Consider the following 15,636-nt stretch of genomic DNA (forward strand, 5'->3'; position numbering starts at 1 on the left):
AGTTAGTGAATAATTTGTGTGAAGGCAGTAAAAAATGTTCTAACTTCCAGTTATAAGATAAATAAATAAGTACTAGAGATATAATGTACAATATGATAAATAAAACTAACATTGCTATATGTTATATATGAAAGTTGTTAAGAGAATAATTCATAAGAGTTCTCATAACAAGGAAAAATATATATTTTTCTATTTTTTGAATTTTGTATCTATATGATGCTCACTTAACTTACTGTGATAATCATTTCATGATGTATGTAAATCAAATAATGATGCTGTACACCTTAAACTTATACAGTTGCTACTGCTGCTGCTGCTAAGTCGCTTCAGTCGTGTCCGACTCTGTGCGACCCCATAGACGGCAGCCCACCAGGCTCCCCCGTCCCTGGGATTCTCCAGGCAAGAACACTGGAGGGGATCGCCATTTCCTTCTCCAATGCATGAAAGTGAAAACTGAAAGTGAAGTCGCTCAGTCGTGTCTGACTCTTAGTGACCCCATGGACTGCAGCCTACCAGGCTCCTCCGTCCATGGGATTTTCCAGGCAAGAGTACTGGGGAGGGGGCGCCATTGCCTTCTCCAAACTTATACAGTACTGCAGGTCAATTCTGTCTCAATAAAAGTAGCAGAAAACAAAAACAAACCAAATAACAAAAAATAAGTTGGTTTGGAATTTTCTATGATATAAGTAAAATAATAAGATTCATACTAGAAAAATAAAATTTAGAAAATAAAACTGACATTAAGAACCATCAAGTATTCCAGAAATATCTATTAAAAAAACTGCACTTATATGCAATAACATTGAATTCTATGGATCTATTAAAAGAATGAACTGAAAAGTGGATATAATGGATTTTTGCTTGGTTATTTACTATCAGACTTTCAAGTTACATTATTTTTAAAAACATGCTGGTCTATTTTCTTATTTTCTAATTTTTTTCTTGCCTTCCTATAATTGCTTTCTTTTTGATGCTTTCCTCAAATTCCTCTAAGAGCGAGTTTTATTTCTCACTCCGAATTTTACATTTCCCTGTTTCTAGTGGAGATTATTTTATTTCCATCTTACCGAATAACTGAATTTATAACTGAAGTAAAATGAAGATCACTCATCAACCTTTCACTAAGGCTAGATTAATTTTGAATAAGGTCCGGGAGTAGGTGATGGACAGGAAAGCCTTGTGTGCTGTAGTCCATGGCATCGCAAAGAGACAGACATGCCTGAGGGACTGAACTGAGATTAATTTTGTTGTTGTTCAGTTGCTCAGGCGTGTCCAACTATTTGTGACCCACGGAACAACAGCACACCAGGCTTCCCTGTCCTTTACCATCTCCCAGAGCTTGCTCAAACTCATGTCCATTGAGTCAGTGATGCCATCCAACCATCTCATCCTCTGTCCTCCCCTTCTCCTATCTTCAATCTTTCCCAGCATCACAGCCTTTCCTAACGAGTCAGCTCTTCACTTCAGGTAACCAAAGTATTGGAGCTTCAGCTTCAGCATCAGTCCTTCCAAGGAATATTCAGGATTGATTTCCTTTAGGATTGACTGGTTTGATCTCCTTGCAGTCCAAGGGACTCTTGCAGATGAATAGTCTTCTCCAACACAACAGTTAAAAAGCATCAATTCTTCGGCACTCAGCCTTCTTTATGGTCCAACTCTCACATCTGTACATGACTATTGGAAAAACCATAGCTTTGACTACAAGAATCTTTGTTGGCAAAGTGATATCTCTGCTTTTTAATACACTGTCTAGGTTTGTCACAGCTTTTCTTCCAAGGGGCAAGTTGTCTTTCAATTTCACGGCTGCAGTCATCATCTGCAGTAATAGGAGCCCAAGAAAATAAAGTCTGTCACTGTTTCCATTGTTTCCCCATCTATTTGCCATGAAGTGACAAATGCCATTTAGGACCAGATGCCATGATCTTCGTTTTTTGAATGTTGAGTTTTAAGCCAGTTTTTTCACTCTCCTCTTTCACATTTACCAAGAGGCTCTCTAGTTCTTCTTCACTTTCTGCCATAAGGGTGGTGTCATCTGCATATCTGAGGTATTGATATTTCTCCCAACAATCTTGACTCCAGCTTGTGCTACATCCAGCCCAGCATTTCGCATGATGTATTCTGTGTATAAGTTAAATAAGCAGGGTGACAATATACAGCCTCAAAGTACTCCTTTCCCAATGTGGAACCAGTCCATTGTTCCATGTCCAGTTCTAATTGTTGCTTCTTGATCTGCATACAGGTTTCTCAGAAGGCAGGTAAGGCGGTCTGGGATACCCATCTCTTGAAGAATTTTTCACAGTTTGTTGTGATCCACACATTCAAAGGCTTTAGCATAGTCAATGAAGCAGAAGTACAATTTTTTCTGGAATTCCCTTGCTTTTTTCTATAATCCAATGAAAAGTAAAGTGAAAGTTGCTCAGTCATGTCTGACTCTTTGTGACCCCATGGACCATGGAACTCTCCAGGCCAGAAACCTGGAGTGTGTAGCCTTTCCCTTCTCCAGGGGGTCTTCCCAACCCAGAGAATGAACCCACATCTCCTGCACTGCAGGCGGATTCTTTACCAGCTAAGCCACAAGGGAAGCTAAAGAATACTGGAGTGGGTAGCCTATCCCTTCTTAAGCGGCTCTTCCTGACCCAGGAATCAAACTAGGGTCTCCTGCATTGCAGGTGGATTCTTTACCAACTGAGCTATGAGGGAAGCCCTAGCTTGCTATGATCCAAAGGATGTTGGTAATTTGATCTCTGTTCCTCTGCCATTCGGAGAAGGCAATAGCACCCCACTCCAGTACTCTTGCCTGGACAATCCCATGGACAGAGGAGCCTGGTAGGCTGCAGTCTATGGGGTCGCGAAGAGTCGGACACGACTGAGCGACTTCACTTTCACTTTTCACTTTCATGCACTGGAGAAGGAAATGGCAACCCACTCCAGTGTTCTTGCCTGGAGAATCCCAGGGACGGGGGAGCCTGGTGGGCTGCCGTCTATGGGGTCGCACAGAGTCGGACACGACTGAAGCGACTTAGCAGAAGCAGCAGCAGCCTCTGCCATTTGTAAATCCAGCTTGATCATCTGCGAGTTCTCGGTTTCAAAACTGTTGAAGCCTAGCTTGGAGAATTTTGAGCATTACTTTGCTAGTATGTGACATGAGTGCAATTGTGTGGTAATATGAACATTGAGTGCAATTGTGTGGTAATATGAACATTCTTTGGCATTGTCCTTCTTTGGCACTGGAATGAAAACTGACCTATTCCAGTCCTGTGGCCACTGTTGAGTTTTCCAAATTTGATGGCACACTGAGTACAGCACTTTAACAGCATCATCTTTTAGGATTTGAAATAGCTCAACTGGAATTCTATCACCTGCACTGGTTTTGTTCATAGTGATGCTTCCTAAGGTACACTTGACTTCGCACTCCAGGATGTCTGGCTCTAGGTGAGTGAGCCTACTATCGTGGTTATCTGGGTCATTACGATCTTTTCTGTATAGTTCTTCTGTGTATTCTTGCCACCTCCTAAAGGAGGGATAATGTCCTAGGCTCTGGCTAAAGCTTCATCCTCTGATTCAGACATTGTTCTTTAATAGTAATATTAACATTATTCTATCTATATTTAACTGGAAAGTTTTTTTCCTACAGAGATGTGGCTCAAAGCAGTAACAATGTAGCAGAAAGTTATATAAACCAAGTAATTACCATTTTCATATTACTAATTATTATTTTAGCCTATAAATGAATTTATCATATATGGATCTGGAATAAAGCAATATTCTTCCAGAAAAGAAAAATATCTGACCGTACTATTATTGTAATTAAAAACAGACTGACAGTGTAATTAAAGGTTTGCTTTAACTACTGATGTAACTATTAGCATATACTCTGGTATTCAGAATATTTTATAAATATTATGCAAAATCCTGAGTACTTTTAGATCAAGCAAGAGTTTATTTTGATATAATTGAGGAGTATGAGAAACAGATAAAAAATAAATAGGCAAATCCAAAAGGAAAAGATTTACATAAAGGAAACGTTCATCTTTTAAGATTGACCGTAATTCTAAGAACTTCCCAATATATATTAAAAATAGCAATTTGATATTTTATATGGAAATAATCCAATTCAGTAAGGCAAGTATTACCAAAAAAAGTATTTTAAAAATATGTGGGTTAACTGAGGCTCAAAGATGTTCAGTGAATTGCCCTGGGATCAAATAATTAATTAAGAAGGAACAATTAGGACTAGAGAATCTTCTCACTCATAATCCTATTTTCATTATATAGGGCTGTCTTCTAGTAATATCAACTGATGCTTCCTGGTTCTTCTAAATATCAAATAAATGTCTCTTTCTGTAATAAAATGCCATTTTATTATATAATGATTTCCATGTTGAACCACTCCATTAATTTGAGATAGTCTTTTTAAAGTATATTCTCTAACCTAATTGCAATATTATCCCCAAAGTCCTTACATTTTAACAATCGTATATGAAGATGAATCTACACCAATTTACATGCAGAAAGGAAAGATGCTGTGGTCAAAAGCTACCATTTTAAGAGAAATAGAGCAAAAAATAGATACAGGTGTATTTTAGAAAGCAGAATGAATTAACCACTTAACTAAAGATTACTTGTAAATGACATCTTATCACTTCTGTAGTATAAAATGCGCAATAGCCTCACCCAACCACAGATGTGTAATAGTTCCTAATTCATACAAACACTTCAACATTTCCAAGTATAAAAACTTATTAGAATTAGTTTAAACATTTCATCAACTTTTTTTGGTATTCACCAAGCGGTAAAACGTCATAAGAATGGGAAGAGGGAATTAGCTAGAAAGAAAATCAATATCCACCTCATGCATTAATTTATTTAGTTTCTTTACCTATTACAGCTGACCCCTGAACAACATGGGGGTTAATCGTGAAAAATTTACAGTCAGCCCTCTGTATCTGCAGTTCTTTCACATCTATGAATTTACTAACCACAGACTATGTAATATTATAGCATTTACTAATGAAAAATATACATATTTAAGTGAACCCATGTAGTTGAAGACCATGTTATTCAACGATCAACTGTATTGTGAAAAGAGAAGATTTTATCATTTCGATATATACTGAATACATCGATTTTCATAAGTTACAACTTTAGAAAAGTGTAACAATTTCATTTTTAAAAAACTAACCTGTCTACTTCATCTCGTGCCACAATGTCTCCTTTCTTTAAGGCTTTTATAGCAAACATTTCATTTGTGTGTTTATATTCAGCCAAAAGCACCTGAAATTAGATTAAAATAATTATTTCTCATTTGAATGATTACTTTTGTAGGCATTCTAAGAATGCCTACAAAGAAAGAAAATTTAAAAGATTACCTTTCCAAAATGTCCTCTACCCAAGACAGCACAACACCTGAAGTCTTGTAGATTGAATTGAAACATTTGTTGAGATCTGAAAACAGTAATCCCAATTAAAAATAAGGCAAAAGTATGGGACCAAACATGTAAGTAAAGCTGTGGATATATTCTTTACCTTCTGTCCTCAAGTTCATGAATACCACTATACTCTAGGCCTGACTGAGGGATATCAGGCTCATATTCAGATTGAGATTTTGGAAGTATTCTATTTCTATCATTCTCGGTATCAAAAACAGTTTCTGAATCCTGTAAAATATTAAACACTCATTAAATCATAGAAACATTCAGAAAACAACTTATTGTAAGAATAAAGAAAAAATGTTAAGTCAATATAAATATGAATGAGAAAATAAAATTCAGATATTATTATTATTTATTTTTATGGTCATTAATTATATATTACTCTTATCTAAAAAATGAATAATAAAAACACTAATTTGAAAAGATACAGGAGCTCCAATGTTTACAGCAGCACTATTTACAATGCTAGTTTCATGGAAGCAACCAAAGTATCTACCAACAGACCATTGGTTTAAGAAGATGTGGTACATACAGATGGCCAATAGACACATGAAAGGTTATCCTCTTACACTGTTGGTAGGAATGTAAATTGGTGTGGGCACTATAGAAAACAGTATAGAGGTTCCTCAAAAAACTAAAAATACAGTTGCCCTATGATCCAGCAATCCCACTCCTGGGCATATACTGAGACAAATTTCTACTTCAAAAAGATACACCCACCCTTATGTTCTTGCAGCACTATTTACAACAGCCAAGGCATGGAAACAACCTAAATGTCCACTGACAGAGGAATGGACAAAGAACATTTGGGGTATGTGTGTGTGTATATATAAATACATATATACACACAGACACACAATGGAATTACTAAGCCATTAACAAAAGAATGAAATAATGCCATCTGCACTAACATGGATGGACCTAGAGGTTATCATGCTAAATGAATTAAGTCAGAAAGAGAAAGACAAATACCACATGATATCATTTATACGTGGAATCTAAAATATAACACAAACGAACATATCTACATAACAAAGCACTCAGAAATATAGAGAACAGATTTGTGGTTGTCAAGGGGGACAGGGTTTGGGGGAGAAAAGGATTGGGAATGTGGGATTAGCAGATGCAAACTACTATATACAGAATGGATAAACAACAAGGTCCTACTATCTAGCATAAGAAATTATATTCAATATCCTGTGATAAACTGTAATGGAAAAAAAAATTATATGTATAACTGAGTCACTCTGCTCTATAGAAGAAATTAAGCACAATATTGTAAACCAACTATACTTCAATAAAATTGTTTTAAAATGTGGTATATTGATATACAATGGAAAATTAATCTCTGCCCACAAAAAGAATGAAATAATGCCCTCTACAGCAATATGGATGGACCTAGAGAATATTACCCTTAGTGAAATAAGTCAGACAGAGAAAGAAATAGTATATATCACATATGTGGAATCTAAAAAATAATATAAATGAATGTATTTACAAAACAGAAATAGACTCATAGATTTCGAAAACAAAGTTGTAGTTACCAGGGGGAAAAGGAATAGGAGAGGGACAAACTAAGGGTATAGGATTACTAGATACAAACTTCTATAAATAAAATAGATAAGCAATAGGATATATTGTATGGCACAGGGAATTATAACCATTATCTTGTAAAAAGCTATAATGGAATAGAATCTGAAAAAAATACTGAATCACTATGCTGTATACCTGAAAACAGTGTTGTAAATCAATCATATTTCAATTTAAAAAGTGAATACATTTCTTTCATTTTATATGCATTTTCAGGTATGTTAACCTACTTACAAGATGTACAGTGTCAGGAAATACTTCATCTAATATCATCCATACTCCCAGGTTCCTAGAATAAGCAACCTATTCCATCTCTAGTGGCTCATGGGCATCCAAAGGTTTTTATGGTTCACTCACAAGAAACAACTTAAAAGTGCATCTCATTCACTATGATGCTATAGTGTTAGTTGTTCAGTTGTGCCTGACTCTTCGCAACCCCATGTAGTCCCGCCAGGCTCTTCTGTCCACAAGGATTCTCCAGGCAAGAATACTGGAATGGGTTGCCATGTCCAACTCCAGGGGATCTTCCTTACCCAGGGATCTAATCCCAGTCTCCCACATTGCAGGCAGATTCTTTTCCATCTGAGCCACAAGGGAAGCCCAATGATGCTACAGCTGGTAAATTACCATGATGCTATAACTGGTAATTTATTTGGTGAAAAGGAATTATACAAGGTTTAAAATGCCTTACCTGTCCTGGTGTATCCAAATCTCTTGCAGATTCATCTATTTCTCCAAGGGAAGAATCACGTGGTGGGGTTGGAGGAGGCTCAGGTTCAAGATCAAAGTCCAACTTGGTTACTGTGGAATCACTTATAAAAGATAAAGCAATTCACCAAAAGCAGTAATCAAAAGGATATATTTTAAATAGCTTTAAAATTAAAGCAAACAATTTTATTGTTTTTAAAAGGAAGTAGAGTACTAACTTCAAAATACTATTTGGAAAAACTGAGACTTCTAATAGATTCACTGAAATCAATATGTATGAGTGTCACAATAATTATTTTATAAAAGCTTAAAAATGTTAAAACACATACCTAGCTGGAGGTGCTAATTCAGGGATGCGTACATCAACCACTGGCACTGTAGCAGGCACAGGGGCTTGAGGGCTGAAGGTGCCAGAATGATTTACTGTAGGAATAGCTCTTCTCACAAGTCTTCCCCAAGTGGCGATATTAATATTCATTTGAGGAGCTCTGAGAAAGGTTTTGCCTGTGGATATTGTAAATAAATAAAACTGAACAAGTAATTTTTTAATATATTACCAAAAGTCATAACTGAAAAATTCATATTCATTGGTTTATAATTTATGAAGAACAAACAGTATTTGCCACTTAAAAAAACAGTTCTTAACTATTTGTTATTAAAGGCTAGTGCAAAAAAGCAAAATCAGTTTAAAAAATAGGTAGGAATTGCTCATTTAAGTCTAGTAACGATAAGTGGTTGTGGTTGAAAAAAAAGAATTCTTATCTTTTAGAGATACTAACTGTAATATTTATGGATGAGTCAATATGATGTCTGGGTTCGCTTCAAATAAGCTGAGGAAGTTGTGAGTGATGGAACATGGATGAAACAAAATTGGGACATGAGTTGACTGTTGCTGAAGCTGAGTGATGTTACACTGCACTAGTCTCTGTACATATGTATATATTTAAAATTTTCCCTAATAAAATTAAGTAAATAATTGAACAAATAAGCAGAAAGCAAAGACAGGTATCACTTTTTAAATAGTATGTACATTTTAAAATATTTAAGATAATACCAAAACACTTTGTACCTGATTTCTTAGTAATTACCTTGTTGTTTGGAAAAAATTTTCTTTTGTCTTTGGAGTTTTGGTCTTCTTTCAATAACTGGATTAAAAAAGGTAACCTGCAGTGAAGAAAATTTAAGTTGACATGATTATAGCATTAGATTCATGGTTCACGAAATTCAGTAAACTTCTAAGTTTTAAAAACTTAAGAGAATCTGAGATATAATTTAGTTCTATCCCCTCATTTTCTAGATGAGATAACAGACCTAGAGAAGAAAAATGATTTGTCTTAGGGTAATATACTATTTAGTGGCAGAATTGAGCCAAGAATTTAAGTTATCTGTAATTCAGCCTAAATACTCTTCCCACTTCTACATCATGTTGCTTACATATATAATTTTAATTGCAGTTATGCATATTTAAAATAAAATACATTTTTTACCTCTGCAAATAAAGTACCCTGTGGTTCCAAATAGAGACACATGCCATGTCGTTGGTTGTCTAAAAAATCTTCTAACCTCAGAAATTTTACAGCACACAGAGATCGCCAATCACGCCAATAAACTGAAATTTCCAGTTCACGTGACTAGAATAATTAAATGAAAAATAAAGAAAACAGGGAAGACATCATTGGACACACATGTGAATAAAATATTACAAAAAATGCAAAATACAAATACAATAAACAAAGATAACATACACAACAGTCACACTATTTTAAAGAGTGCTTTTATAATGTTTCTCTATTATGTATTACTTTAACAAACATATATTTTACTAAAAGGAAGAAATTCATATTCTGACACTCCTCAGTTAAGGTATTCCTTTTAGATGAATACTACATAACTGGGAACTAACAATACAGATGAATGACCAGAGAAACTCTTCCCCACCTCATAGCTTCAGTATCTTTTAGATTTTCCTCTTCCAACTGGCATCATTTGTTGTGCTATTGTATGACCTCAGTGTTCACCTCAAAGAACCCATTTCAAACCTTTTTATTTCTTTCTTATTTACTTATTTGGCTATGTGGCATGTAGGAGCTTCCCCGACCAGGGTCTGAACCTGTGGCCCCCGCATTGGGAATGTGGAGTCTTAACCTCTGGACTACCAGGGAAGTCCAAACCTTATTTATCTCAATGCTAAATCAGGAAAACATCTGTAAACAGCATTTATTCTCTACTTTCAGTGTGCCACACACTATGCCAAACACTTTTAAGAATGCTAGGTCATTTAATCTTCTAAAGAATAATACTGAGTAACAGGACCAGTGATTATAGGGATCTGCGTAGGTTAGCAGCAAACAGAGAACTTAAGTTTTTTACAGAAAGATGTTCATTTATTACAATATCAGACAAAGCAAAACAAAAAAGCTGCACAAAACCAGGGACAAGTATATTATACCATATCTACATGAGGGAAAACTCTATAGTCATTAAAAATAATGCTTATGTGGGAAAATATATTTAAGGTTTTAACAATCAATTATTAAATATACTTGTAGAACACAGTTTACAATTTGGAGGTGAAGCCATAAATAGACCTCTACATACAAGTCATAATCCACATACATTTAAATTATAAAGCATGACTTCTCCATTATTTTGTTTTTCAGAATTTTCTGGATCATTCATAGAAAGAGATAAACGTTTTTTCCTTTAGGTTTAACAAAGTAACAAATTATTTCTTTCATATAAAAACTTTCTATTTGTGAACTTATGCATCTTGTTATTTAAACTCCTAGTATGCATAATGAAAATCATTTGACTTTGAATAACAAAACAAGGTGATACAAATGAACACAAAAAATACTTACAAAAAACAACACATGAAAAAAATTAGTCAAGACACAATGTGCTAGAAGGTTTCACAGACAATCAGGAAAAATGACGAGGGAAAGACACCTTGGCAGTGAGCACATGAGCTGAGGACCTCCTACCTCACTGCTTCTTTCTGATATTACTAATGGAGAGAATATTTTCTTGAAAGGGGAAGTATAATTATTTCAAGATCAACAATGGCATTAAGTATTTTGAAAACAGTTATCTTTGGAACTATAAACTGCATAATTGAACCAGAGGTTGGTAATTTAGACTACATTATTTTAGACTAGAAATGGAGAAGTCTACTTTCTGTATTTTCCAACAGTATCAGGGAGGAAAACTTGTTTTGAATCAGGTATGTGAAAGTAGTATTGATGCTGGGGATGGAATTAGTAATACTTAAAAGTTGTCAGACTTTATTTTTTTGGGCTCCAAAATCATTGCTGATGGTGATTGCAGCCATGAAATTAAAAGACGCTTACTCCTTGGAAGGAAGGTTATGGCCAACCTAGATAGCATATTTAAAAGCAGAGACATTACTTTGCCAACAAAAGTCCTTCTAGTCAAGGCTACGGTTTTTCCAGTGGTCATGTATGGATGTGAGAGTTGGACGGTGAAGAAAGCTGAGCGCCACAGAATTGATGCTTTTGAACTGTGGTGTTGGAGAAGACTCTTGAGAGTCCCTTGGACTGCAAGGAGATCCAATCAATCCATCCTAAAAGAGATCAATCCTGGGTGTTCATTGGAAGGACTGATGTTGAAGCTGAAACTCCAATACTTTGGCCACCTCATGCAAAGAGTTGACTCATTGGAAAAGACCATGATGCTGGGTAGGATTGGGGGCAAGAGGAGAAGTGGCCGACAGAGGATGAGATGGTTGGATGGCATCACCAACTCGATGGATATGGGTTTGGGTAAACTCCGGGAGTTGGTGATGGACAGAGAGGCCTGGCGTGCTGCAATTCATGTGGTCGCAAAGAGTCGAACACGACTGAGCGACTGAACTGACTGAGCGACTGAACTGAACTGAACTGAAAAGTTGTTATACTTTTCACACTGTGACTAACACTTTCACTTTCATAATAATATAAACCCTAAGTTATTGATTTAATCTAATTATTTGGAAGAATGAGGACAGGAGTGTGGATAGTTTAATAGTATGTATTGGCAATTTCTGATAATGCAAAAACAATAAATAGGAATCCCTTGAGAAGTTCTCTACTAATCTTGTCTTCATTCCTACATCTGAGCCTCTCACTCCCAGCAGTATCTATAATCTTTCCACAGCCTCAGCTGTTTGCATCCTTCTCGCTGACCATCACCTCCTAACATTCTAGTAGCTCAGTCTTTCTAGCCCCTCAACATCCACTGATCCTTCAACCTCACTGTTAACTTCTAATCCACTAGGCCTACAACCTTTCTACTGGCTCCCACTCTGTCAATGTTCTCTTCTTCCTTTTCCATTGATCAGTGAACATTCTCTAGCACTCTGCTATTAACAGAACTGGTTCCTGTTAAAATTTTTCCAAGCTTCAATTCATCCTGTTTCTAATATTGATAAAGATAGTTCCCCATTACATGAGCAAAGTTAATCAAAAGGAAATGTGAATGGGAAAAGGTTATATATATAAGGACTCTTGCTTTTTATTTCAATCTCTCATGGGAGGATTAAGTTTTTTACTAGAGGAAGGCTGAGGGAACTCAGAAAAAATGTGAAATTAGATAGCTATTGTGTTTCTAATAAACATTAATAAAGACCAAATTTTATATGAAAATATACAAAGGGTAACCTGATAAGAACAGAAAGAATGCAGAACTGATAGTACACTTCAGAATCCTAGTTTATACCTTGGGCTAGCTATTTAACCTCTAGGGCATAAAATATCCTTATTAATCTGTAAAATGAGGAGGCTGGATTACATCAGTAATTTTCAAAACTTTTTTTTTAAACTGCCAAATTTCAAATGATATCTTACCCTGAATCTCAAAACAAAATCAAAACAAAACACACACAGAAAAATAGTTTGTGCTGCATCTGAAATGATTCTGCAAGAGCCCCGAGCTCTCAGGAACATAATTTTAACTTTTCTAGATCATTCTAAATCTAGATAATTTCTAGAGTATCTCAAAACTCTAAAAAGACCTATCTGGGAGTTCCCTGTGGCCTAGAAGTTTGAATTCTGGGCTTTCACTTCCATGGCCTGGATTCAGTTCCTTGTTGGGAAACAGATTTCACAAGTTACATGGCATAACCAAAAATACAACATAAAATTAAAAAAATAAATGAAAAGACCTATGAATTTTTGTGTTTTGTAAAGAAAGAAACAGTATAGACAACTTAGTTCTAGAATGTCATAGCAAAGAAGCTTGACATGAGGCAAAATGCTGAGCATAAACATGTCAGTTTAAAATAATATCTTCTATAAATGTTTCTATAAACATTTTCTATAAATAAATATTCTGAAACTATAAGGGGTAAAATAAAAACTAAAAAAGCATATGAAAGGTAAAATATACTGCATAAACAGAAGGACTTATGATTAGCAATGTGGCCTTCCCCAAAGAGGAGCTCATAATCCAGGTAGGGATATGTAACATGCACATCAGGAACCCAGAAGGCCAAGCTGGCCTAAGGGATGGACAGCTTTACTTAGCTATGCAGTGTCTTCAAAGTTTCAAGGGAGAATTACTCCAAAGTGGGAAGAAAGTCTCATGTCATGAAGAAGAAAAACAATTTCAGATGAAGATTACAGTGTAAGTAAAACATTACCAAACAACAGTTATCAAACTTCGTAGTTTTCTAAGTGTGTAGCTTGAGTAATATTAAATTATTCACTCTTTACCAGGGTTTCATCATCTTCTGCTGCTTCTTCATTTTTGCCACTGTTAACTTTCTATCTCATACAAATTACCAAGGAAGAAAGAGCATTCTGAAGGGCACTCCCGGTCTACTATCAGCTCTGAAATTTATCGACCTATAATCACTCTGGAAGGAGATCAAACCAGTCAATCCTAAAGGGAAACAGTCCTGAATATTCATTGGAAGAACTAATGCTGAAGCTGAAACTCCAATACTTTGGCCACCCGATGGGAAGAACTGAGTCACTGGAAAAGACCCCGATGCTGGGAAAGATTGAAGGCAGGAGGAGAAGGGAACAACAGAGGATGGGATGGTTGGATGGCATCACCGACTCAATGAACATGAATTTGAGCAAGCTCCAGTAGTTGGTGATGGACAGGGAGGCCTGGCGTGCTGCAGTCCATGGGGTCGCAAAGAGTCGGACATGACTGAGTGACTGAACTGAACTGAATCACTCTGGTTCTCAGTTTGTTTATCTATAAAATGATGGCAAGAAACCTTACTATTTTTAAGTTCTATTTTAAGTATAAAACTCTATTACAATAACCTGGCTACAAGAGAAATCTTCTAAGCAACCACTTTCCCTTTAACAATATATCTCCTGAAGTTTCACTTTGATCATATCATTCATTAAAATCCTATAACTACTTTGAATAGGCTCTGAAATGAAAGAAAACGACAGTCAACCAACTAATTTCCCATTACTTAACATGCTCTTCTGTTATACTCAAATTCATAGCCACACATCAAAGCCTAGGGCTAAAGAAAGAGCTAATGTCATTTAACAGTTAATGTGCCAGGCAACACAAGACATTTTATACACACTACCTCAGTATTTCTTCCCAACAGTCCTATAAGGATTATATTTTATCCCCATTTTAGAGATGGTGAAACAAATGTCCATTAGTAAGGTTATATATCTTGTCTACCATCAAATAGCTAATAAGTAAATAGACAATGAACTGTCTGGCTTCAAAGCCAATGTTATAGTAAACCTATTATATTAAGAATGAAGGGAAACTGAAACACTTTATAATTATAAATATTTACTTACATTTACAGTTCACAAGGAAGATTCAATTACAACAAGATATGAAAATTATATTTACACACACTAACAACCTCAACTGTATTTTCTCTCTGGTAGCTTGGCTGAATTACATTGGTCTAACTAAACAGCTAATTTAGAGCATGTAACAATGCTAGTTCTAGAAAATATCAGTTAGAAAAAGAGAAAATATCAGAATTTTAAAAAACTTGGAAGTGGGATCTTTTTGTGATACAAGTTCCCTTAAGTCTCTCTTATAACTTACTAATTCAACTTTATTGTGAGAGGCTTACAAAACTAAAAATAGAGCTACCATATGATCTTGCAATATCATTCCTGGGCATATATCGTGAGAAAAACATGGTCCAAAAGAATACATACATCCCGGTGTTTACCGCAATTCTGTTTACAACTGTCAAGACATGGCAACAACCTAAATATCCATCAACAGAATAATGGACAAGGAAGAGGTGATACATATATACAATGGAATATTACTCAGCCATTAAAAAGAATGAAATGATGCCATTTGCATAACATGGATGGACCTAGAGATTATCATACTGAGTGAAGTAAGTCAGGCAGAGAAAGAGAAATATTATATGATATTGCTTATATGCAGTATCAAAAAAAAAAAGATACAAATGAACTTATGTACAAAACAGAAACAGACTCACAGACACAGAGAACAAACTTATGGTTACCCAAGAGGATGGGTGGTGGGGGAAAGATAGTTAGGGAGTTTGGGATTGACATCTAAACACTGCTATATTTAAAATGGGTAACCAAAAAGGATCTACTGTATAGCACAGGAAACTCTGCTAAATATTTTATAACAATCTAACTGGGAAAAGGATTTGAAAAAGAATAGATACATGTATATATATAACTTAATCACTTTGTTGTACAATTGAAACTAATAAAACAGTGTTAACTACACTCTGATATAAAATGAAAAGTTAAAAAACCTCACTGAGAGAGAACTTACTATAGCAGCTCAGTTTATTTTTTAACAGTACTATTCTTTGTACTGAAATGAAATCTACCATCATTGATTTTGCTTTATCTTCCACACTCACAAAGCATATAGTCAAGGATGTCCAAGGATGAAAAGAACATTTACTACAATC

General features: G+C 35.4%; 1 protein-coding gene across 10 annotated transcripts in view; it reads right to left on the reverse strand.

Moving 5' to 3' along the window:
• The window catches only part of PKN2 (protein kinase N2), a 137,141-nt gene that overhangs the window by 18,550 nt on the left and 102,955 nt on the right, over positions 1-15,636 (reverse strand). For all 10 annotated transcript variants that reach the window (XM_081495538.1, XM_081495533.1, XM_081495532.1 and 7 more), the window contains 7 exons: positions 9,218-9,361; positions 8,819-8,894; positions 8,060-8,234; positions 7,714-7,834; positions 5,527-5,657; positions 5,370-5,445; positions 5,183-5,274 (listed from right to left, as the gene is read on the reverse strand). In XM_081495538.1, coding sequence (XP_081351664.1) covers positions 5,183-5,274; positions 5,370-5,445; positions 5,527-5,657; positions 7,714-7,834; positions 8,060-8,234; positions 8,819-8,894; positions 9,218-9,361 — 815 coding nt within the window. The remainder of the gene's footprint in view (positions 1-5,182; positions 5,275-5,369; positions 5,446-5,526; positions 5,658-7,713; positions 7,835-8,059; positions 8,235-8,818; positions 8,895-9,217; positions 9,362-15,636) is intronic.

The sequence above is a fragment of the Giraffa tippelskirchi genome, chromosome 5, assembly GCF_054371585.1.
Source record: "Giraffa tippelskirchi isolate mGirTip1 chromosome 5, T2T-mGirTip1v1.2.pri, whole genome shotgun sequence".
NCBI lineage: Eukaryota > Metazoa > Chordata > Mammalia > Artiodactyla > Giraffidae > Giraffa > Giraffa tippelskirchi.